This window comes from Opisthocomus hoazin, chromosome 1, assembly GCF_030867145.1.
Source record: "Opisthocomus hoazin isolate bOpiHoa1 chromosome 1, bOpiHoa1.hap1, whole genome shotgun sequence".
NCBI classification, from domain to species: Eukaryota; Metazoa; Chordata; class Aves; order Opisthocomiformes; family Opisthocomidae; genus Opisthocomus; species Opisthocomus hoazin.
This window is the reverse complement of record NC_134414.1, coordinates 14887967-14909772: the sequence shown is the minus strand read 5'-3', so window position 1 is coordinate 14909772 and position 21806 is coordinate 14887967. Positions and strand designations below refer to the sequence as shown.

At 43.0% G+C, this 21806-nt stretch overlaps 2 protein-coding genes and 8 non-coding genes across 19 annotated transcripts in view; 9 read left to right on the top strand and 1 right to left on the bottom strand.

Annotated features, from left to right (window-relative positions):
* Nucleotides 1-4: 4 nt before the first annotated feature.
* TAF1D (TATA-box binding protein associated factor, RNA polymerase I subunit D) lies at nt 5-13881 on the top strand. 6 transcript variants are annotated; one of them, XM_075417376.1, is made up of 13 exons: nt 5-102; nt 1506-1751; nt 1853-2312; nt 2569-2744; nt 6640-6692; nt 7916-8041; nt 8399-8446; nt 9321-9358; nt 10037-10110; nt 10853-10912; nt 11810-11889; nt 12727-12799; nt 13531-13881. In XM_075417376.1, exons 2-7 carry the CDS (start codon nt 1519-1521, stop codon nt 8410-8412), a joined length of 1062 nt encoding a protein of 353 aa, XP_075273491.1. In that variant the 5' UTR covers nt 5-102; nt 1506-1518; the 3' UTR covers nt 8413-8446; nt 9321-9358; nt 10037-10110; nt 10853-10912; nt 11810-11889; nt 12727-12799; nt 13531-13881. The 6 variants fall into 6 exon arrangements, with proteins under 6 accessions (XP_075273491.1, XP_075273482.1, XP_075273496.1 ...); XM_075417367.1 differs by lacking the exon at nt 5-102 and having other exon boundaries at nt 202-1751; XM_075417389.1 differs by lacking the exon at nt 5-102 and having other exon boundaries at nt 205-1751; nt 7916-8054.
* On the top strand, nt 6428-6499 carry LOC142364384 (small nucleolar RNA SNORD5). The gene has a single exon (XR_012766271.1). It is a non-coding gene; the product is annotated as a small nucleolar RNA SNORD5 (small nucleolar RNA).
* Nucleotides 7679-7805, top strand: LOC142364378 (small nucleolar RNA SNORA40). Its single transcript, XR_012766268.1, has one exon. It is a non-coding gene; the product is annotated as a small nucleolar RNA SNORA40 (small nucleolar RNA).
* Nucleotides 8143-8281, top strand: LOC142364366 (small nucleolar RNA SNORA8). The gene has a single exon (XR_012766259.1). It is a non-coding gene; the product is annotated as a small nucleolar RNA SNORA8 (small nucleolar RNA).
* LOC142364369 (small nucleolar RNA SNORA1) lies at nt 8677-8808 on the top strand. The gene has a single exon (XR_012766262.1). It is a non-coding gene; the product is annotated as a small nucleolar RNA SNORA1 (small nucleolar RNA).
* On the top strand, nt 9524-9596 carry LOC142364359 (small nucleolar RNA Z40). Its single transcript, XR_012766256.1, has one exon. It is a non-coding gene; the product is annotated as a small nucleolar RNA Z40 (small nucleolar RNA).
* LOC142364373 (small nucleolar RNA SNORA18) lies at nt 10671-10802 on the top strand. Its single transcript, XR_012766265.1, has one exon. It is a non-coding gene; the product is annotated as a small nucleolar RNA SNORA18 (small nucleolar RNA).
* On the top strand, nt 11557-11694 carry LOC142364364 (small nucleolar RNA SNORA8). The gene has a single exon (XR_012766258.1). It is a non-coding gene; the product is annotated as a small nucleolar RNA SNORA8 (small nucleolar RNA).
* LOC142364368 (small nucleolar RNA SNORA25) lies at nt 12843-12973 on the top strand. The gene has a single exon (XR_012766261.1). It is a non-coding gene; the product is annotated as a small nucleolar RNA SNORA25 (small nucleolar RNA).
* An 819-nt stretch (nt 13882-14700) lies between the features above and the next one.
* The window catches only part of CEP295 (centrosomal protein 295), a 45575-nt gene continuing 38469 nt past the window's right edge, over nt 14701-21806 (bottom strand). For all 5 annotated transcript variants that reach the window (XM_075417333.1, XM_075417340.1, XM_075417345.1 and 2 more), the window contains 7 exons: nt 20419-21059; nt 19365-19538; nt 18146-18263; nt 17149-17352; nt 16484-16592; nt 15855-15954; nt 14701-14900 (listed from right to left, as the gene is read on the bottom strand). In XM_075417333.1, the coding sequence (XP_075273448.1) occupies nt 14853-14900; nt 15855-15954; nt 16484-16592; nt 17149-17352; nt 18146-18263; nt 19365-19538; nt 20419-21059 (1394 nt within the window). In that variant the 3' untranslated portion in view covers nt 14701-14852. The remainder of the gene's footprint in view (nt 14901-15854; nt 15955-16483; nt 16593-17148; nt 17353-18145; nt 18264-19364; nt 19539-20418; nt 21060-21806) is intronic.

Genomic DNA, 21806 nt, shown 5'->3' with positions numbered 1-21806 from the left:
CCGGCACCGCCCTCCCGTCAGCCCGCGCGCCTCTCGCGAGCGCCCGGCGCTATTTAAGCCCGGGGCGGCCATTTCACGGCCTCTGCGGCGGCGATGAGGGAGGTGAGGGGGTGGCGCGGAATCCGGCGCCATCCGCGGCGCTGGGGCGGCGGGAGCGAGGGGGGAGGCTGGCGGCGGAGTGGGTGGCCGCGTACAAGGTGTCTGCCGCGGGGGGCGTGAGCGGTGTGTCTGGCGCCGTTCAGCGTGAGGTGAGCGCTGGCGGGGTAACGGGTGGCGCTGGGAAGGAGAGAGGTTCGTGTGAGGTAATGAGGCGGCTGCGTGCGGCTGCGGCAGCGATGGCGCCGGTGCCCGCCGCGGCCCGCGGTGGGAGGGCAGCTCCGCACTGCGGGCGGCCGCGCTGTGCCGCTCTGCAGCCCCTTGCGCTGGCCTGCTGCTCTTACTCCGCACTGCCAGACAGAATGTATCTGCTGCTTTATGGCCTTCTCAGTTGGCTGCTGCCTACCTTTGCCTTCCCGAGCTCTTGGGAAGCCTGCTCCCCGAACGCGTGCAGTGACCCGAAACGCGGAGCTACCAGGCGGCAGCAGGCGGTCTGAGGGCGTTAGGGGAGTTCTGCTGTGGTGTCTTCAGGTGCCAACTTGTGTGTAACCGCATTTGAAATATTAAAGGGTATAGTGGCGGGTGTGTGAAATGGTACAACGCGCAGTAAAATTACAGATCTACAGGGCCAGCAAATGGCTAACGAGCAGGTGAAGTCACTCGAGGGTGTCACGGAGGAAGGGCCGGTTCCTCTGCTGGGTGTTCCGGTCCCTTTCGTATAGGCTTGGGCCGCTGGAGGGGGGGATTGAGTCGCCTGGCAGGTTGAGCCGAAGGTTAACGCTTTGTCTGTGGGGCTGGGCTCCGTGTGGGTCGATAACCAGTGAACAGAGGGTCGGTGGGTTGTTAGAGCAGGAGGCTTGGGGTATCGCGGAGCTAGCAAAAGAATGGGGGGGAAGATGGCATGGCTTCAGATGGCTACACTGTGTTAGATCAGCTTAAAAAAGCTGTAAACCGCAGTGAAGTGGGTATTTGTGTATGACTTAAAACAACAATATCCTTACAGGTATGAGAAGCTGTTGGCTACATGTATGTGTGCTTATACAAGGGAGAACTTGCTGCTAGTGGGTGGGGGTTAAAACATTCAGAATTCATATCTACAAGTTTCTGAACAATCTGATGCAACTCTGGAGTTGGCTTTGCTTTGAGCAGGAGCTGGACTGAAAGAGCTGTAAAAATCCCTTCTGACCTAAATTATGCTATGAATATCTTGAGATAAGTGCCTGCAGCTTAAGTGTTAGAACGTTAATATGTTTGCATGTGGTTCATAGGGAAATCTATGCTGAAGTTTGCTGAAGATTGTTCTTGCACCTGCTTGGTGGAGTGGTGGAGGGCTTGTTACCTGATTAACATAGAATTTTCTCTAATTTCTTGAATTTCTTTAAATTTCTTGAATTCTCATTGATTGTTAGGGCAAACTGAAACATGACTGATACAGATGAATCCCAGGCTTCTGGCTCTGATTACCCTGATGCCCAAGAGCTGATATGCAGTCGGCAGAAAGAGCCACATAAGGTACACGCCTGTGAAACTAATACACGAATGGAGTGTTCACAGAAGAATGCTGCTTCTGAGGAGTCTTCAGATGAGCTTAACAGTGTACGTAAATCATCAGCTGCTTCAGCTGAGATTGTACTGGACAGCAGTGATTCAGAAATGTGAGTTTTTACCCATAGCTTAGAATTTTTCATGTGAAGAACTTGTGTCATAGCATAAACGTATACATTCTTCTGAAAATCATTATTGTTTTCTTCTTTAGTGACCTCTCTGCTGCTAGTGGCAGTAATTATCATTCCAAGTGCTCCACTGCGCCTTCAAAGCAAAATAGGAGATCACAGCCTTCAAGGCAGCAAGCTGAATCTGTTGCAGCAGTGTCTGACAATGAAAGCTCTTCTGATTCTTCTCTGTCCCCTCAAAGTCCAGTGAAGTCATCTGAAACTTCCAAAAAGCAGAAGTCAAAACTCAATTTGAAAGCCATTTTTGCCTATCACTTCAGGGGAAGGAAATTTAGGGCTGCTGCACACCGAAAATACAGTGGTGGCTCAGGGAAGAAGAAGAAAAAGTATGAAAGCACACAGATGCCTATAGGGAGGCCACCACTGACAGCCTCACCTCAAGAGCAAAAGAGAAGGCTTCTAGACAGAGGTGTTCAATTCCCTTTTGTTGAAAAACATTATGGGAGGAAACATATTCCCTTAAAGATGGTTCTTGGCTACGAGGTGAGTCCTCAGTTTTGTGGGATAAATGTATTTTTTTTTATTTAGTCGAAAAGTAGTGAATTTAAATTGGTTATGTTGTGCTTCTACCTGATGGGCTACAATGAAACTTTTTACTTCTGTTAAACAGGACACATGTTGTCTGTTTAATACCCTGAAGACAAGCACAGCAAAAATTCAGGTCTTAATAATACAATTCAGTTCATAACATAAATGCTTTACAGTGTTACAAGATCTCACCTGATGCATTTTTCTTCAGCAAGCAGCTGTAAAGGGGTATTTCCAGTACATTGAAGTGCTTAAGTATGAAGAACATCTTAAAAAAGCTTTGAAAGCCCTTGAGGCTAGTGAAGACTTGGAACGAGAATGTCTGACAGTACGGAAACACAAATATTTAGATGATGAAGGCCCCATTTCCCCTATTCAGGACACGAAGTACGTTCTTCTTTATATTTCTAGGTGCTATAAAACTTGCTTTTTTATTCTTGGCTAAAATACAAGTTTGTGTGTATACAGGTAGATGCATGACACCCCACCACCCCAGCTCTTGGTCACCCCCAGCCTGTTTGCTGGTGTGGGGAGACATCATCAGTGGTCTAGTCGTAAATCCAAAACGCAGCACTGTACAGGCTGCTGTGGAAAAGGCTGACTGCATCCCAGCCAGCCCAGTATGCTCTGCTGCTTCTATAGCCAAGGAATTCAGGAGGTGGTGCAGTTGCTTGTAGCAGTGTGCAATTTTGTCACAGTTGCAGGGAATCAAGTTCAGTTCCTGTGCAGTCCTTTTAGCTTATATCAGCATTGTGTGAAAACATTGCTTATGAAAGCATTGTTTATTTTGGGAACAAAACAGCCAATTGGGATTCTGTGCTTGTAAATGTGACTTGGAATTTCTCATAGAATGAGCTATTTTTAATCTGAAGACTGATCGTTGATTCAGATGGTGACTTGTACTGCCTCATTAAAATGACATGGTAGAAATGTTTTAAAAAAAAAAAAAGGTGTTTCCTGAAATCAGTTGCTCTGTAGTTATCCCAGATAAAGAAGTGGAGTGTTTTACGGCAAAGACTAAAGGATATTTTTTATTTCCTTTTTACTTTAAGCACTGAAGTATCATCTTAAGTCTTTCTTTATGGTCAAACAGTTGACTTACATGTGATAAAGGAATCGGGGAAATCAGCAAGAATACTTAATGTTGTACAAATACTCAGCAACTTAAAACTAGAGAGCCTAGAAGACAGTGTAAATATACAAAGCTGTCTTTCAGCTACTGTTCACTTACACTGCTAATTTATGTGAGTTAAAGTATTAGGGTGAGCCTATAAAATAAGTAACAATAGTTAATTTGCTCTCTTGCAAAAGAGCAGAAGGAACAAATTTCTGCAGAATAAACAATGCCAGCTCATCCAGGCACTCAGTTCTTTATATGAAATAAGTACTAGAAGAGTTTCTTGGTTTTGGAACTGGTGCTCCCAGTGAGTGCTGCTTGTTGAAACTGTAGTACTAAAATGGCATCATCTCTTTATCTTGAGAGAACTCTGTCTGGGCAGTTCTTTCTATCTTGAGAGAAAAACCTGTGGACAATAGTGGAATTGAATTTTGTACTTGTGTTTCATGGCGGTATGGAGATAATATTTCTCAGCTGTAGTATCAGGAAGACAGATGTGTACTCTTGTTAGCTGAGGCCTACCCTTTTACTTTCTTGATTATATTTTCTAACTTGCTGACTTTGTAAAAGCCTGTTTGTCAGTGTAACTAAATATCTCAGTACTGCTGTTGATGTCTACTACTAAATCTTTGTCCTGTTGCTAAGCACTGCTTCCATCCTGCCAGTGTTGCTAGTTAGGATCTAATTCTGCTGTCAGAAACTACAGTTGAGGAGAACAACCTCATGTAGAAGTAGTTCTGTCTTAACTACGAGCTGTAGTACTTCCATACACATTAAGAGAAACCACTGCTTGTGGTTGAAAAACGGTTTACACCTTTTAGGCTACTGTAAAAGAGCTTGATTTGACTTCTTATATTTCAGTGATGATGATGACAGCTTGAATTCTGATAATGAAGAAGACCTTGATGCCAGAGTAGTGGTGAGTTAAGACTTCTTAACTTTAGAAGAGAAAGGTTAGAGTTTCTGAGGTTGAAGAATTAGCAGGTAACATTTTGAGTACTTAACTCTGGATCTAAGCTCAAGAATTAACTGTGTGATACCTGTGAATCCTGATCTGTAATGCAGAAGGAAGTGGTTTTGAGAGTCCACACTCTTCTCCTATTTGAAAAAATGCTGGAATGCATAGGAATTCTGGAGTTCTCTGGAGAGCTCTTGAAGTTTGCAAATTTACTATCAAAATTTTACCTTTAAAGTATCTCAGAACTAGTGTTGTGACTACTTGTCTTCCATTTTCGTAGGAGAACAGCTCTTTCATTCTAAGCAGCAAAATTCCCAGTAAGAAAAAATCAAAGCGTGCAAAATCAACTGAAGTGATCGAAATAGAGGAGGAAGATGACTGTGCTGCTTAGAACTCTGGGCTACTGCAAGGTTCACCTCGGTGAACAGAAGACCAGCAAAAGAGGTGACTGTGGTCATTCTTCAGATACCTTTTTCATGGCCTGTATGGTTTAAAACATCGGTCTGAAGTCAGTGTCAAGCTATCAACCAAGCGACCTAGTCAGATTTGGTTTGAGCTGAGTCTGTTGGACTTGTGTCCAAGACAGTTACAAAGCAACTATAATCTGTCTTTTTTGCTAAGCTTTTAAGCGTCTTCTGTGCTGTCCTCTGTCAGGTGTATAATATCCTTGATTCAGTGGCTGATAATCTTGGTGAAATGCTGGTTTCTGCTACTTGACTTCTGTTAACCAATGGATCATAGACCATGTAATTAAAAATAGGAAAGCAAGTTCCAAACGTAACACAGCAGCAGCACAGTGCAGTAAAGTGTGTGCATTTGCATCCATACCTACACATGCTCATGTTACAAAGGGCAGTTCGGACTCCCTTCTGTTTCATAGCTGACTCTTGTGAGTGGTACTTGAGGAATTGTTTTTCTGTATCGTAAGGAAATGCAGGTTATGCTTTGAAATACTGTGAGAGCTGAGTAAGGGCTGAAGACAGTTGAAATGTAAATCAAGTCTTTGTGCCAACAGTAAAAATGCAAAGTGGTTAGCTTGGACAAAAGTCTATTGGAAAACATGGTTAATCCATTTGAATGTTGGTAAAATAAATTTGTACAATTGAAGTTTGTCTATTCCACGTAGAGTAACTTTTCAGAAGACACTCCGCTCCTGAATCCAATACAATAATCTGAAGTTCTAAGTTACCTTAAAAATAACTGTAGCAGTGTAGTGGATCTTAGATAAAAAGATTCTTTTTCCCCTCTTGCCCTCCTTTGTCCAGAGTGGGGTTTGATGTTAATGTGACTACGCAGAAGATGAAGGCTCTTGATAATGACAGTGCTTGGCAAGCATTGCCCCAGTTGCAAATACCTTTCTCAAATGTGTTTTAGACAATTGGAAACATGACTGGTGAATGTTTATAAGTGGTCTGAATGTGGCTGACTCCTAGATGACAAGGCTGTCTTAGTAGCAGTAGAAATAAAAAAAACTGTTTTAGAAATTTACTTGTGAATCAACAAGCTGTACATAACCAAAGGGTGATCTGTGTCACTCAGATACTCCAATAGCCAAATCTCCATCAGCAGCAAACTGTTCAGCTGGTAAAACTAGTCTGTGCTGAACAGGAATGTTGTCAGAAAAAGACAAGATCTACTGGTTTTATTTCCTTCAAAGTGTAATTGACAGTCTGAGGAGACTTGCAGTAGGTGCTCGGTATAATCAGACCAGCTCAAGTTGCATTCCTTAAATGCTTGAGTTAAAATCCCAAGTCTTTGTAAAGGAAGTTCGGGGTTTCCCAATTGCAACTTGATAGCTCGAGGGAGTAAAGGTAACTCCTCAGTAGCTGACGATCACATTTAATATTGGTCCAAAATTAATGGCTAAATGTAACTCTTGGGCACCTACCTGAGAAATACTCTGTATGGCTTGAAAGACTGTTCCTGGATCTTGGAATGGGGTTCTTGCTTGGTAAGGCGTAGTGAGGTGGTTTGTGGAGCCCTGCTCATTCTGCAGTTCATGTGGTGAATTTTTCTGTTCAACTGCTGAGTGACTCGGAAATGAACTAAATTTCAATTCTGATTAGAACTGGATAAATATACATGAAAATCAAACTTACTACAATTTTTAAAACTGAATGCTGAGACCTAGCTTTTGTCTTTGGGAATCTTCAGTTATTTGACCATATCTGATTAGTTCTTATAATTTTACTTTTTTTTCCTTCTAGGTTTACGTTGCTTTTGGAAGATGAAATACTACTCTGTTTTCTAGATGTGCAAGGTAAGCTGTTACTTGGTTTGCAGTTCCTGTTCTCCTCAGGTAGCTTTTTTGCTTTGCTTCACAAAATATTTTGGAAAAACAGGATTCCATAGTTCTGAGAGCATTACAGTGTTTCATAGCTGTGCAACTTCTGTGTGAAGCTTCCAAGGTCTTGAGTTCAGTGCAACATCTCTTTTATCGATCTGACCACAGTTAGAGCCTGTAGCCTCTGCTTGAATGAAAACTAAAACTTTGGGTTCTTGAATACCTGTATATTAAATGCAGTTTTTGTAAGAAGTTATATATGTAGAAATACTTTGGTTTCACCTGATGTTGAATGCTGCAGGGCAACTTAATCTGTCTGGTTGGTTTGGACCCTAGCCGGGATCTCCGCTGAAGATACTGGAGAACTGCTGTAGCCCCAGTCTCCTGGTGGTGCCCCACCCACGCTTTCTGTACTGGGGTGTGTCATACAGCTGCAGGTTCTGGTCGCTTCCCTGTGGTAAAACCTCAGCTTGATGCCTGTCCCGTGGAAGAACCAGGGGACAGCAGGGAGAGGTGGGGAGTCCTGCACATATGTACAGCCAGAGCTGTGAAACCTCTTAGTGTAGGGTGTTACCGACTTTGTGTGGCTTCAGGACAGTCTAGGGAACAGCACGTAAGACAATGTCGTGTAAGATTACTGGACAGGAAAACATGTTTAACGTGGGAAGTCCTGAGCTAAAGCTGGGCAAGTAATGAAACCTTACAAGAACATACTTAAGTAAGAGGATAGGAACAGGGCTGTAGCAGGGGTACGATAAAGTACCAGTTTGACACAGCATATCTGATACTGGCTTTATTGCCACAGCTACCTTAGTCCAAACCATGCCTGTCTCTAAAAACGGAAGACACAGTAGTGGAAGGTGACAGTTCCTAATGGTAAGTATATGGTAAATTGAGAAATGGCTTCAAATGCTGATTCAAAAAAAGTGGAAGAATGAAAACTGATGCATTCAATCTGTTCCAGCACGTGTTCAGTTTTTGTCCGTTGCTGTAGACAAAAACCTGGAACCTAGTGCTTAGAAAAAACCCTTCTTTTGCAACCCACAGCTGATGAACATATTAGTTGTGTTACTTACATGAAGGGACAATATCTGCATGTATTCAAATAGCAATTCCTTCAAATACTGGTGAGTCCAGGCCATGAGTTTTGTGTTCCAGACTTGCAGAAGTGCCGTTCAGTTATACCGATTTCTTTCCAGACTTTGCAGAGGAAGGCACAGGATCTGCAGCCGTGAGCAGCTGTGTAACTTTTTCGGACTGCTTGAGTTTTTATGGCTGTTTGCTGGTGTACACATCTACTGCATCAGTGGACTTACGTGGAGCAGGTTAGTGAAAGAGGTAAGCTTTGTGTTTCTTCTGCACTTCAGCAGGAGAGTAGTGATTTCTTTACTTCCTGTGGAAATAGTACTTTAATTGGACTAACTTGTGCACTGTATGGTATCTGCACCCAGCAGTATCTTCCTGATGGGCTGCTCAAAAAGCAGTGCTACAGTACATCAGCAGCTGGCATCGTTGGTTTTCATGCAGATGTGCTGGTTAAACTTGGTATTTCTGTTGAAACAAGTAGACTGAAAGCTTCTTACTGGGAAGCTTGTCAAATACAACAGTGAAGAACTGCTGAACTGTTTCTGTGATAAAAGTATAGTTAAGTCGATGACCTTGTTGCAAAATATTTCTTTAAGGGGCGTGTCTGTGATGTCTGGAACACAGTGGAAAGCCTCTGCTTAAGGGTGAGTATTGAGGAAATAGTTTTTCCTAGGTGGAGGCAGTTGGATGAGGATCATAAAAGCTCAAGGCTTAGCTTTTTGGTTGCCTTTGTAAAAAGAAGCGACATTTTATTCTGAAACACAAATCCAAGTGCCAGAAGGCAGCTAGTGACATGATTTTTTTTTTTGAAGTTAACTGGCTAGGCTTCAAAACCAAAAGCTATTCCACAGACAATGTGAAGAGTGAATTGTTATGCCTCGTTATTCAGCAAATAGACACAACTCACTGTGTGTCTGAATTGAAAAACGTGGCTAGAAGAGTAACAGGTTGTGCTTTCCTCACTGTGAAGTTAGTTGCAGTGGTGACAATGAGACCTGTAACAGGTTAACTTAGTGGGACACTTAGGCAGACGTAGTTCCTGATGCAGCTACTGTAAAATCCCAGGGATTAGCTTGTTTTGATGTTTCTGAATTCTTCATCCTGCCTAGTAAAGGAAGTAGAATTAGCAGGCAGAGGAAATACTAGCAGTGCTGCACTCTTGGTGATGGTTTATTAGAGCGTATTTGTAAGCTATCTTAAAATGTATGTCATCATTGTTTTCTTTACATCGCAGTACCAGCTGACTGTTAGGTAGCTCCCTTAGTTGCACCTTCTGTGCCATAGCGTTCCAGTTTCTTAAATTGCAGATGGGTTGTGTTGATAGTTGTGTGATGGACTGGGCCATGGTTCTGATCTCAAAAGAAATGCTTTGGCTTGGCATTAGCATTCAGACGGTGTAACTGGAGTACAGTATGCCTGCTTCATGTCGAGTCTAAAGCACCCAAGTCTTAATAAATTACTAAAATACTGAACAAACTTAGAGCTGTTACTCAGCTGCAACAATTTCCTTCTTTTTAGGAAGTCCACGTGACAGTCCAGTCTGAACTAGCATCTTGGTAAGTTAGTGCGATGGGTTGTTTTTAACCCCTGCTTGTTACAGGTTACCTGTCTTTAACTTGGTGAGCTGCTTATATTGCTGGTTTTTTCTTACTGAGAAGATGGCAGTGTTGCTTTAGAAAACCTAAGAGCTTGTCTTCCCCCAAACTTGAGAATGCTGTGAAAATTGTTGTGATGATTGGCAAAATGTTCAACTGCTCTGAAGAGAGTGAGTGAGAACAGCCTTTCTGAACAAATCTACTACACGAGTGTCCTTTTCATGTCACTTTATTCGGGGCATCTGGGTATCTGACATGCAGTGTCCTGCGTCAGTGAGCGAAGATGACAACTGTGTGACTTTGTTAAAAATAAACAGGAAATTAAGAAGAGCTATCAAATTAAGTAGGGTAGTACTTGGACATTATAGAAGCTTTAAGTGTGATTCCAAATAAAATCACGGAATGATCTGGGTTGGAAGGGACCTTATGGATCACCTTGTTCCAACCCCCTGCCATGGGCAGGGACACCTTCCACCAGACCAGGGTGCTCAAAGCCCCGTGCACCCTGGCCTTGGACACTTGAAGTAGAGGCTATGGCAACACCTATGGTGCTTAGAACCACTTGAGTACTATGTGCTGCTCTAGGTTCTACTGGTTTGTATGCACATACATGTCTGTAACCTTGTCTTGATTTTTCAGGTGGTATGTAATCGGAGAAAATGAGACAAGAAATGCAGGGTGCCATTCCACAGACATCTGAAGCCCCTTCCAGGGTTCGTATGGCATCTGAGGTTCTGCATGCCCCTTAATGATTGAAGGGCTCTGGTTTTCAGTGGCTGGAGGTCTCTATCAAATCTTATATCTCTGTCAAGCTTACTGACTTTTGGAGGGTTTCAGGGACTTGTTTCAACACTACGTTACTGAATTTTAGTGTAGTGTTCACTCTGTTCAGTGAAGAATTCATTTGAACTTTGATTTGTCCAAAGAACACTCATACAAATTTCTTAGTCAAAAAGGGAGTGATCAGCTTAACTGCTTAAACTGAGTTTTGCTTCTGCAAGGAATACTTAGCAGGAAAGTTACAGAGAGGATTCCCTTTAACTAAAACTTTGTAGTTAATTCCCTTTGTTTGCCTTTCAGCTAACATTAAGGTTAAAACTGTTGCTAACAGGAAGGAGTTACTTCATCTTCCCCAAATGTTAGTGTATCACTTACCCTCCTCCCCCCAAATGTCTTTGAAACAAGTTATAAAGACACTTAGTAGGATTTGTACAAGAATCCTTTCCAGTCTGCTTGATTTTTATCTATTGAGTTAATTTATAGTACCAGAAATGTTGAGGTCTATCCCGATAGGATCTCTTCTGTAGGTTTGTGTCGTTGGAAATGCCTCACAGAATAAACTTGTGGTTTCGCTTTACCCATTGAACTACCTGTTAGCTCTGTGGGGTAAAACTGCAAGACAAATCATAGTGTAGCATCCTAGGAACTGTAATAATGCACTGCGTTCTCCTTCAGGTACTGGAATGCTTTTGCTACAAATGGAAAAAAAAAAAAAGATTGAAGTGGAAAAACTTGGTAAGAGTTGAAAGATGGTGTGTTCTGGGACCTGAGGTGTAACTGACATGTTGAATTACATGGGCTGAGCTTTTCAGCCAGGTCTTTGTGTAGGTACCTGATTTGTAATGTTATTTGTGGTTTGAATTTTCTGGATGGCTTGAAAGGGTCTGTTCTCCCTTTGATCACGAAGAGGTGATTGATTATTTCTTGTTTTAGTGACTGTAGGTAAGAACAGACATTCGCTGCATTTTTGTTCTGTGTCAAGAGATGCTTGATAGTTTCATACTGAGCAGCAATATTGGTTTATACTTTTAAGTCGGGTTTTAAAGAATTGATTTCTGAGCAGCTCAGCCAGTTGACTACTATAACAATTAAAATTCCTGGTGTCTGTTCTATAGAGTGCAGGGTTTAAAGTAAAACAAGCAAAATATTCTGGATGAAGCATAAATCCTTCATGGGAGGAATATATAAAAACTTGAGGAATTCTGAAGCTGCTGTTCATATTGGGTGATATTCCTGGAGTCTGTTTTCACTTTTAGTTGTGTGGCAGCTTTTCTGTAATGCAGAGTACATGTGTAGCTTATCACTAGACACCAACTGGTGCATATAGAAAGCTTGAATGTTAAAATGAGCGGTTGTGGATGAAGAACTACTGCAGCTCTTGCACTGTGTGGTGTCTGCACCCAGCAGCATTCTCCTGATGGGATGTTCAAAAACCAGTGCTACAGGAGCTCAGCATTCGGCATCGTTGGTTTTCATTCTGCTGTGTCTGTTAAACCTGGTATTTTGCTGATACAGTCTTTGTCCTTTTCAGGGATTTGAGTGTACTTGCTTTCTATGTCCATGTTCCCGTGTGAGAACTGGATACTGGCTGCTGGAACTTGGCAGCTGCACTCAGCTTCCTCTCTTTAACAGGTGCTTTGGGACACAGAACAAAGGGAGCTTTGCTGGGTGAAAAGGCTGAGCTGTGGAAGACGGGGACAGCTGTTGGACAGGTACGCGCTGAGTCAGTTCAGGTTTCGTGCTGCTTTGCAGTGTGTGTGTTAACTTGGTACGACTCCACAACACTGAAACCTCAGTGACCTGTGCTAGAGAAGTGTAGAAATGATTGTCCAGTGGCAGAGATTGCTGGGCAGCGATCACCCCAGATTCTGGCAGCGTCTGAGCAGGTTGCTTATCTGTCATTCTTGCGTGTATATATACTTTAAATGGATGTCAGCTGTGCAGCAATTTGTAGCAGTAGTTTCTGAATTAGACTGCTACTGGTTGTGAGGAATTCTTCTGTACTTGGAGCTTTTAGCAGATTTTAGGCTTGTTGGTGTACACAGCTTGGCTTATAATTGGTATGACTGATTGGTCCTTAACAAGAAAGGGTGGGCAAGCTGAATATTGATGTAAGTCTCAGATTTGGTGATAACAGCAGTGAGAGTACCTGGTCATTACCAAGACTGCTAGGATGTTGTTTCTGGCGAGTTGTGGAGATGACCGTAAAGCAAAGCCCATCAGACTCTTGAATGGCCATATGATGTGGCACTAAGTCTGGTGGGAATAAAGATTTGATGTAGTGCTCCCTTCTGCTGTGAGGAGCAAGTTCCTGCTGAGGTGTGGGGTGTGGCTGTATCCCTGGGCACCTCTGACACTGAAGCTACAGAGGGACAAATGTTCTGGCTAAAACCTTGGTAACCTGGACTCCAGCAGCTGCTGTTGAGAGGAATGTTGTCATACACACAGAAGCAAAAAGGGGAGGCAAAAGGCTGCTCCGTGCAATTTACACCTAACTTCAGTTTGTTGCAACTCTGTACTGACACTAACCCAGTCTCTTCAACCCACAGTGTCTGTTACCAAGTCACTGCATGGCAGAGGGGTGCAAAGCACCACCCGAGTGCCACCAAAGCCACTCCAAAGGTAAGAGCGATCAGCAAAACTGCTCGTACTCAAAAGAAATTCAAGGTCACTTCAAAGAGGGTTTGCATGGCTGAAAAACCAGCAGCTCTTAACGCGGTGACCGCATATTGAAATCCTCTGCAGGATGCCGTGGGCACCTGGGTGTGTGCTATGGTCTATTTATGAGGAGATACACCTTATGGCATGGGGCCTTTGGAGCAGAAAAGGTTGTTTATCCACTGCCCTTGGATTTATTTAAGGTGCTGATGGAGGGAAGAGGCTGCTCAGCTTCACTCTGAAACCAGCTGACTTCTGCAGCATGGGGAGAGCAATAGGTTGATGGGAGTTGCAGCAGGAACAGTCTTGTAACTGAATTGCTGCTTCCTCTTCCCTTGGCAATATGACACAGTCCTAGAGCTGCATGGAAGTCATAGAGTGCATCATCTGGGACAGCTGGGTGAGGGAGGAGTGAAGTGCAGGGTGGGAATGCTGGGGGGAGGGTGGTAGTTACAGAAACCAGAAAATTGTGATACTTGGGGAGCTGGTATGGGAAACCATGCTTTTGCCCTTTCACATTCTGGTAAGGGAGGTACACACATTCCCTGTGTTACTGATTTTATACCAGCACTATGTCCTGAAATTAAATTGCTTCTGACTGGAGGAAGACATGTTATTCTAAGTGTAAGGAAGACAACAGTTCAGTTGGCTTTTCTTTTGCATAAAAGTGCTAATAGATGCTTTTCCTCTATCAGGTCCTGGTGGTGATGCTGCAGGTCTGCTGCAAAGAACTGCACAGCTCTTCCAAACAGAGAAAGTGTTTATTGCAGTAACTTAGCATTCAACATTCATTCTAACTTCCCTTATTGCTTTGTAAATTGAATAGCACATGTGATTTGGAAACCGGTTCAGAAGTGCCGGGAGGGAGCCTTTGCCCTTAGCCTTCCTGTTTTGCCTTCCTGGGAGCTGTGGCAAAGCTGAGCTAACCAAGATGAGTGTATCAAGTTGTAATTTGATTCAACAAGGTTTTATCAGCTGTTTTCCCTTACCTCACTGCCACCAAACTCAGTGTGTATGGAATGTCACAACATTTAAATAAAGCTGCTGTCTGAAAGCTGCAGTCTGGGATTATTTCCTGTTGCTGTACTGTAAGCGAAGGGCTGAGGAAATGATGGCACATTTCCCTGTGCCTTGCTGGTAGCACAGCATAGGCTTGGCCTCTTCCCCTCCGCTCACAAAAATGCTCATGCATCAGAGCCTGAGCAGCCAGTGCAGAACCATGAGGGCGCAGATGAGAGACACCCAGCTGGGCTCCACCTCTCATCTTTGCCTTGCGAAAAGCCTCCACCTCCTTTAACTCTGTGGCAGGACAAGCTGGTTTTGCTTATGGCTCTTCACAAATTGCTTTAGCTACTGCACTACATGCAACTACACCATGGACTGAAAAAACCACCCTAAAGGGTAGTTAACTGCACATCAAAAATAAGCTTGTTAGGCTTTTCTCTGCTGCATTGGATGCCCTGGCCCTGCTACTCTACCTGCCAATAACTAAATTCAAGGTTGCAGCAGAAACTGAGCTTTGAATTTGCCCTGAAGAAGTAGTAACAGTGTAAGGGTTTTTTCCCTGTTTTTGTGACTGCAGGAACCCATGCTTCCTTATCTTAAATCACATCACAGTGCAATAGACAGCTAAAAAGGTCAGCTTTGCAGGAGAAGCTCATGTCTACCATTCTGAAGCTTCAAGTCTTCTAAAAAAAACCCTTTATTTGAAAATGCTTTATAGAGGTATATTATAGACATGAGTATGATCTCTCTTTGAAACACTAACACACATCTAGAAAGGCTTTTTCAGTGTTGGTTTACTTCCTCTGAGACCATGTTTAAAGCAGTAGTTAGTGTTTTACTGAGATTACTACAGAAGTGCATGAAGGTACTACACAGATTTTATTTACTTAAGGTTTCCCTACAGCTGAGGATTTGGAATGACTGCCCCATTAACTTAATGCAGCCTTTGTTACTCAGTGGTCTTGGATTGTACTGGTACAGTCATGTTCCTTGTTGCTCAGTCTTCTGCCAGTCATGGTGCTTTCCAAGTCTTCTTGGCTCGTAGTTTTTCCAGCATTTTCTGCAAATAAAACAAACTCTGAGCCTGGGGTGGTGTAGCTGACAACTCCTCTGGTTCAGCCCCCTCTTCTTGCCTGGGTTTGCCTGCAGTTGCTCTAGATGCTTGCCAACTTCAGGCATGCTCAGTTACACTGACTCAAAAAAAAAACCCACCAACCCCCAAACTGCCTTCTCATAGAAGTTCAGTAAAGTTTGGACTGACAAAATGAGGGGACAAAATGATGATGAGGGGACTGGAGCATCTCTCCTCTGAGGAGAGGCTGAGGGAGCTGGGCTTCTTCAGCCTGAAGAGGAGAAGGCTGAGAGGGGACCTTATAAATGCTTAGAAATATCTGAAGGGTGGGTGTCAGGAGGATGGGGCCAAGCTCTTTTCAGTGGTTCCCAGTGACAGCACAAGGGGCAATGGGCACAAACTGAAGCACAGGAAGTTCCAGCTGAACATGAGGAAGAACTTCTTCCCTCTGAGAGTGACGGAGCACTGGAACAGGCTGCCCAGGGAGGCTGTGGAGTCTTCTTCTCTGGAGATATTCAAGACCCACCTGGACAAGGTCCTGTGGAGCCTGCTGCAGGTGACCCTGCTTTGTCAGGGGGGTTGGACTAGATGACCCACAGAGGTCCCTTCCAACCCCTACCATTCTGTGATTCTGTAAAAAGCCCTCCATTCTTCTGCCAAGTAGACTTTCTAGCAGCTGGAGTCCCTAACAGCCTTTTTACTCAGCCTCAAGTCACATGAAAAATTCAGCATGCTTTTTAGAGAAAATTTCAGCTCAGTCACAGTGCTGATAGGGAAAACCTGAAGTGGGATACGCCAACAGCATCACTTCAAATCCAGATCGGTTTGACAGTCTCTGTTTCAGCTGCACTCGCACCACAGAGCTATGTCTCAGTTACTCTGATCAGAAGCTTGGTGCAGCCAGAGCAAACCAGGCAGGATGACACTGCAGCAGACTATTACCTTTTGGAACTCTTTAGCCTTTTCTCTGTTTTTAGCATAAGTTTCTTGCCTTGTTTTCTCTTCCTTTCTGATTTTTACTTCTGCAAGTTGATTACAAAGTCTGTCAGAACAGCAGGAAAAAAATTGTCAGGAAGAAAGTGTCAAAGCAGGAATAAATTAACCAGCTTAAGGGTTTATTTACACTGTCTCAATCACTAGAAATTCAGAAAGGAAATTACATCTCCTCTCCCCAGTCATCTGGAACCACTTCAAATTCCTCTTCAGCCACACCCAACCACCGCCCCATTCAGGAGCTGCACTTGCTGCATCTTGCCATTAATAAACGCCCAAGGGCAAGAGTGGGAACTCCGCTGCAAATTTTACCTGGTTTCCTGCACTGACTGGCACAGCTGCCTTCGCAGGATGAGCCGAGCAGGCTGCCAGTCACATTTCTTACTGCCAGGGAGCTCCCCAGCAGGTACCTGTATCGAACACTGGGCTTCTCTGTGCCAGCTGTCTCCTGTTACACAGCACTGGGTCCAACTGGAAGATCACAAACTGCTCCGACTGACCAGTAGCTTTCACCAGACACAGATCAACTACTTATGGTTTTTTAATCCAAACCTCTCCCACTTGTTTTCGTGCAATACCTTGAAGTACGGTGGCGCACTGCAGTTTCTGCAGACTTCCTGTCCTCTGGAGAAGACACTTTCACTTCTCCTACTTTCTTCAACTGATTGGCAACTGCTCCTTTTTTCCCTAAAAGGAAAAAAATGAAAAGCCAAACATATGTTCAATTTAAATCTCTAGTCCAGCTAACTCAAAAGCAAGAGAAGTTTCCAAAGATTTCTTAAATGACACTGCAGAAATGAAACAGGCTAGCAGAAGGGACATGAAGCAGATGACCTCGTGTTAAAAATAAATCTTCACAGTCTCTCTCATTAGGCTGCTGCCTGTGCTTTCAGCCAGCCATGCTTCTCCACCAGCTTCAGCTCCCTGGTAACAGACATTAGAGATGCATCGGTTCATTAATATGCTTGTTCTTTGATAAACGACTGTTATTTGTAGAGACATCTTATGACTACAAACACGTAGGCGGACCGTGAAAATATGAAGAGGACCCGTAAGGGCCTTCACAACACTGACGAGGCAGCCAGACAGTGGGAAAAGCGCTCCCCACATCCCTGAGAAAACAAATTAAAGAATATCCCAGTCTGCAACAGCAAAGATGCAACCAATGTGCAGTCTATTCCTCGACAGAAAACAGCAACTACAAGGCTATCTACTGCTATGTCTTGTCCCCAGGTAAACCTACCAGAGACAAAGAAAGACTCCGTTTGCCCGCTTAACTTCTCAGACTTTCCTCCTTGAAACTGTCTGACTTCCAGCTTTTCACTTTCTCTCTCTTTATTTTTTATTTCTTCTACTCGTTTCAGAGATTTCCGGATGAAGTTCTTCTTTCTTTTTAAAAAAGATTCTTGCAAACTTCCTGGTGTAGCCGCAAACTCCAGCAGCATCACTGTGAAAGAAAATGAGAAGTCTGAACGTTTTCCGCTTTCAGCAATGAGCAGTATCACCTCCAAGGAGCCGTGCCTTTCAATGTGTTTCTCCCAAAATGCTGAGCCTGACTACCTTTGTAAATCGCACTAGGAGAATGACATTGTGAACCACGAGTCATCTTGCAAAACAAGCAGCAGTTTAGGCCTGTGGAGTCTCGTAACTGTAAGCAGGTCTGCCAAGACAAATACTGCGATAAACTGCATCAAAAGCATCCTGATACCTCAAAACATATGAAAGACCTGAGATGACCCTAACACAGTTAAGTGTCAATTTCTGTCTTTCATGTCACTGCTGTTCATCTTGGACAAAAAATAGTTCAACATTTTATTGACATGCCACACTATCAGCAGAATAGGAAAAAAAAGACATTCCTTGGCTACAGAGCTTGGGGACTAATAGGAAATAAAAACCCAAGTGAAGGTGCATAAATTATATGACAACAAACCATAGAACACCACAGAAATTTTCAAAATTAAGTAGTTACAACACAAAACGCCTGATGTATTGTAGATATTATGAACTTTCATGAAAGACAGCCTGGCAAAGAAATCACTACTTCCCTGTCAGTGAGACACACATTAAACCTGGGTCAAATGTACTACAAACCAAGCCTGCACAGCAAGGTGCACTTGCAGAAATAAAAGCAGCTCTATGTTCGCCAAAGGAGAGGTGTATTTTACTGATGATTTTAATACTGTAAAGAAAGACCCCCTCTACCTCAGCTTCAGTATATCGAAGTTACGTGTTATTACCTGCAGTCTGATGTGATGGAAAGTGACCATCATTGGGATGCTGGGCCTTGGAAGAACTGTCAGGCCTCACAAACACCGAATAATCTGCATCTGGAGCTAGCGGCAAAAATTCTCTCTCCTGTTTCAAAAGGAATCAGCGATTGAAAAAGCTTAAAATATACCACAAATTTGAGTGGAGTGGTCGTACTGTACCACTAGGACAGACCCGATGCAAATAACAGACATACTCTTTTGCCTCTACAGCAGATGCAAGAACATCAGAAATGGATCCTGGGAGTAAGTATTAAAAAGCTACTTTCTAAAAACATTTTAAAACTCAAAAAAATCCATTGAAGACCCTTTGTCCACCAGATTTCAGTTGCTTGTTCTTAATACGGAGCTGCATAATTTCATCTCAACAGATGTGTTTTCTCTTGCGTCCTGTTCTCCCTAGATCTCCCTGTCACTCTTCCTGCTGTGTCTCCTTCTCCCATTCTCAGCTGGGAGGCAACACCCACTGCAGAAGTACAGCCTCCACCCTACCTGCATTTCAATCACTTCATAAAGACCCACCCTCAGGCACTTGCAGGATCTTCTCTAGATGCCTCCTGCAACCACAACATCGTTTCATCTAATCTCTTCATCTAACAGACACACATTACTGGGTTCTACTTTATTGCTTCAGCGCCCAAATTATTCTCTCACTACAAACCAGTCCCTCTGTAATTGGTGGCTTTTGCTTCATACAAGCAAACAGCAAAGAGCATGCCACAGGCAAGGTAAGTATGGTAGAATGATGAGCTGATCATATTTTCCCCATAAACTAAGATCTACTGCGTAGGGGATTTTTTTTGTTTTCTTTTTTTGATCCTGTTTAGTTGTAGCTTTTGGTTTGTCCCACTCTTTCCCCTCACTCAAATCTTTCACTTAATGGGATATATAATGTAGTCTTGCAGACACTAGCAAGATGGTTCTGTTTCTCAGCAGTAGCAGTCTTCCCAAACTCTACCTACAGTGATATGGCAAGGCAGTGATGTTAAGGAATAGCCCAAATTTAAGTTTTACTAGATCTGTCCAGAAAACATAACGTCAAACCAAGATGATCCAAATACTTGCTAAGCTCAGGTAACCCCAACATTCCCTCATTTGCAACAACGGATTAACTGCTACAGTGGGGCCTCTCCTTATTACAATTAAGGCTAAGTTAAAATCAGAATTACATTAGATCATAAAGACTCACCTCAGTAAAAACATTAAGTTGAGACTGATCCACACACACTGGGTTATTGACTTTATCCTCCTTAATTTTCTCTTGGTTACCATGTTCAATGTCTGATTCTGCAACACTGATGTCATTTGAGCTTATCAGAGTGAGTTCAGGTTCTTCCATAATACCATGCCCTGTCTCAGTCTCCTAGAAAATAAATTATGCAAGACATCAGTGTAAAAAAATAAAATTTTAAAATTTCACTATTTCCAGCAATAGCAGCAGCTGTTACCTTGTCAGAAAAAGGAGGCTCATTCAACACAGAAGACAGACAATCTGCCCCCAAGCAATAAATGAAATACAGAAAGAGCACTTTGCCTGAGGTTTTGATGTATGCAAGCCCTGGAACCCAAGTCTAATGCACAGTATTGTGTATTATACACCAGTGTTAAAAAAACCCAAACAAATAACCCAAAGCAACCAAGCAATAACAAAAACTCCACCTCTCCTCTACTCAGCTCAAGTTTAAATTACTTAGTTCTAGGGCAAACATTTTTTTTTAAACCTATATCAAAGCTATTTCCTTAATCTTGCTTATGCTTTAGCTGATTTATTTACCTCCTTCAGGCTTCTAAATGGGGACAGGGGCTGTTGCATTAAGCAACCGTGCCACACAATACAGATGCGTGTGCTGCACCAACCGACGCTCAGGGAGCTGCAGCAGAGATGCCATAGCTCCTCCAACAACCACGGGACCTCCAGATCACCTTAGCTACTGCTGCTTATTTCAGTGCTATGGACAAGGTCCTGTGCAGCCTGCTGTAGGTGACCCTGCTTCGGCAGGGGGGTTGGACTAGATGACCCACAGAGGTCCCTTCCAACCCCTACTATTCTGTGATTCTGTGATCTGAAAGAAGTAGTAGGGAGGGCAGAAGTCCAGGAAACATGCAAGTCAAACTAGAATTGTAAAATCGATGTTTGCCAAGCTTTCAGAAATTAAAGGTCTAAACCAACATGGTGCAGCAACAAAACACCCCAAAGCAGCAGCCTGCACAAGTTACTGCTTTTGGAAATCTGTTTTCCTCACCCAGACTGGAATACGACGTGAGCTTCTGGGCACAGAATTAGAATGTTTTTCATGTCTTTCCAGGAAGAGACCATTTTGTAGTACGACAGCCTGTAAATGGACATTTGTGTCTTCCAAGTCGGTTTCTCTGGGAACTCTCGAAGATTTTTGTACTTCTGGGAAGCCTTGATCTGGCTCCTTTATGTTTGTGTTGCACTCAGAGTCCAGCTCCACAGCTTTATTTGCCTCATGCACATGAACTGGTTTTTCTGGAAGCTTCACATACTTCTTACCAAATGCCTCCACAGGTAATTTTTCAGAACTTGCAGTCTGTTTTAATAAGTGTTGAGGGAAAGTTTCATCCACTGTAGCTGGTGTGGAATTTAGCTGATAAGATAATTTTTGCTCTTCCAGTGGATTCAGACTTTCATTTTGCAGATCTTCAATTGAACACTGGAGGTTAACACATTCCACATTTCTTGCCAGTTCTTCGTATTCTCTGCCAGATGAAATACAGTTCTCATTGCCCCATTTTTTAATTCCAGGGGTTTGTTCAAATGACCTTTGTAACGTAGCATTAGGGTCCACTGGCTGATCAGCATTCTGACAGTGATCACTCAGGGTAGATTCTAATTGCAGTAGGTGAAAAGATTCTTCAGATCCTGTTTCAAAAATTGACAGTCAAAATTCTAGGTAACACAACAGAATTTCAACTTTAAAAAGTCCCTCCACAATGAGACTTTTCATTAAAGTATAAGTTTAATAAATAGGAAGAAAAGTTTTGTTTAAAAATTATTTATGACATTTATCGAGATTTAAAAATCTCAACAGGACAAGGGGTGATGGTTTTAAACTAAAAGAGGGTAGATTCAGACTAGATATAAGGAAGAAATTTTTGGCAATGATGGTGGCGAGCCACTGGCACAGGTTGCCCAGAGAGGTGGGAGATGCCCCATCCCTGGGAACATCAAACGATTCCTTCATGGTACACAACACAGCTTCAAGAAACAACACTTTTTGTTGCTTCTCAGACTTTGGCTAGGGACACACTTTGTGATGGTGCTGACATAACTACACTGAAAGCCAGTGGATTTTACAATTTATACTCTGTAAATGGAAGTCCTCTGAGTCCCTTTTGGGCCTCCAATGAAGTCTCTAAAACGGGAAGAAAACAAACCAAAACACCGTTACTTGGGCAGCAACTCTTCAAAGTAGAATAAAACATCCAAATTGGAACAATGACTGCTGCTTCTACAAGTTACAATATTGCAGCCTAAATTATCTTTCCCTTAGGATATACACATACAAAACAAGATTTTTTTCTTTCCAGAACAGGCTGGGAAAAGAGAAAGATTTGGTATCAATATTTTAATTACTGGGGAGGCATTTCAGCAATACAGCATATATGA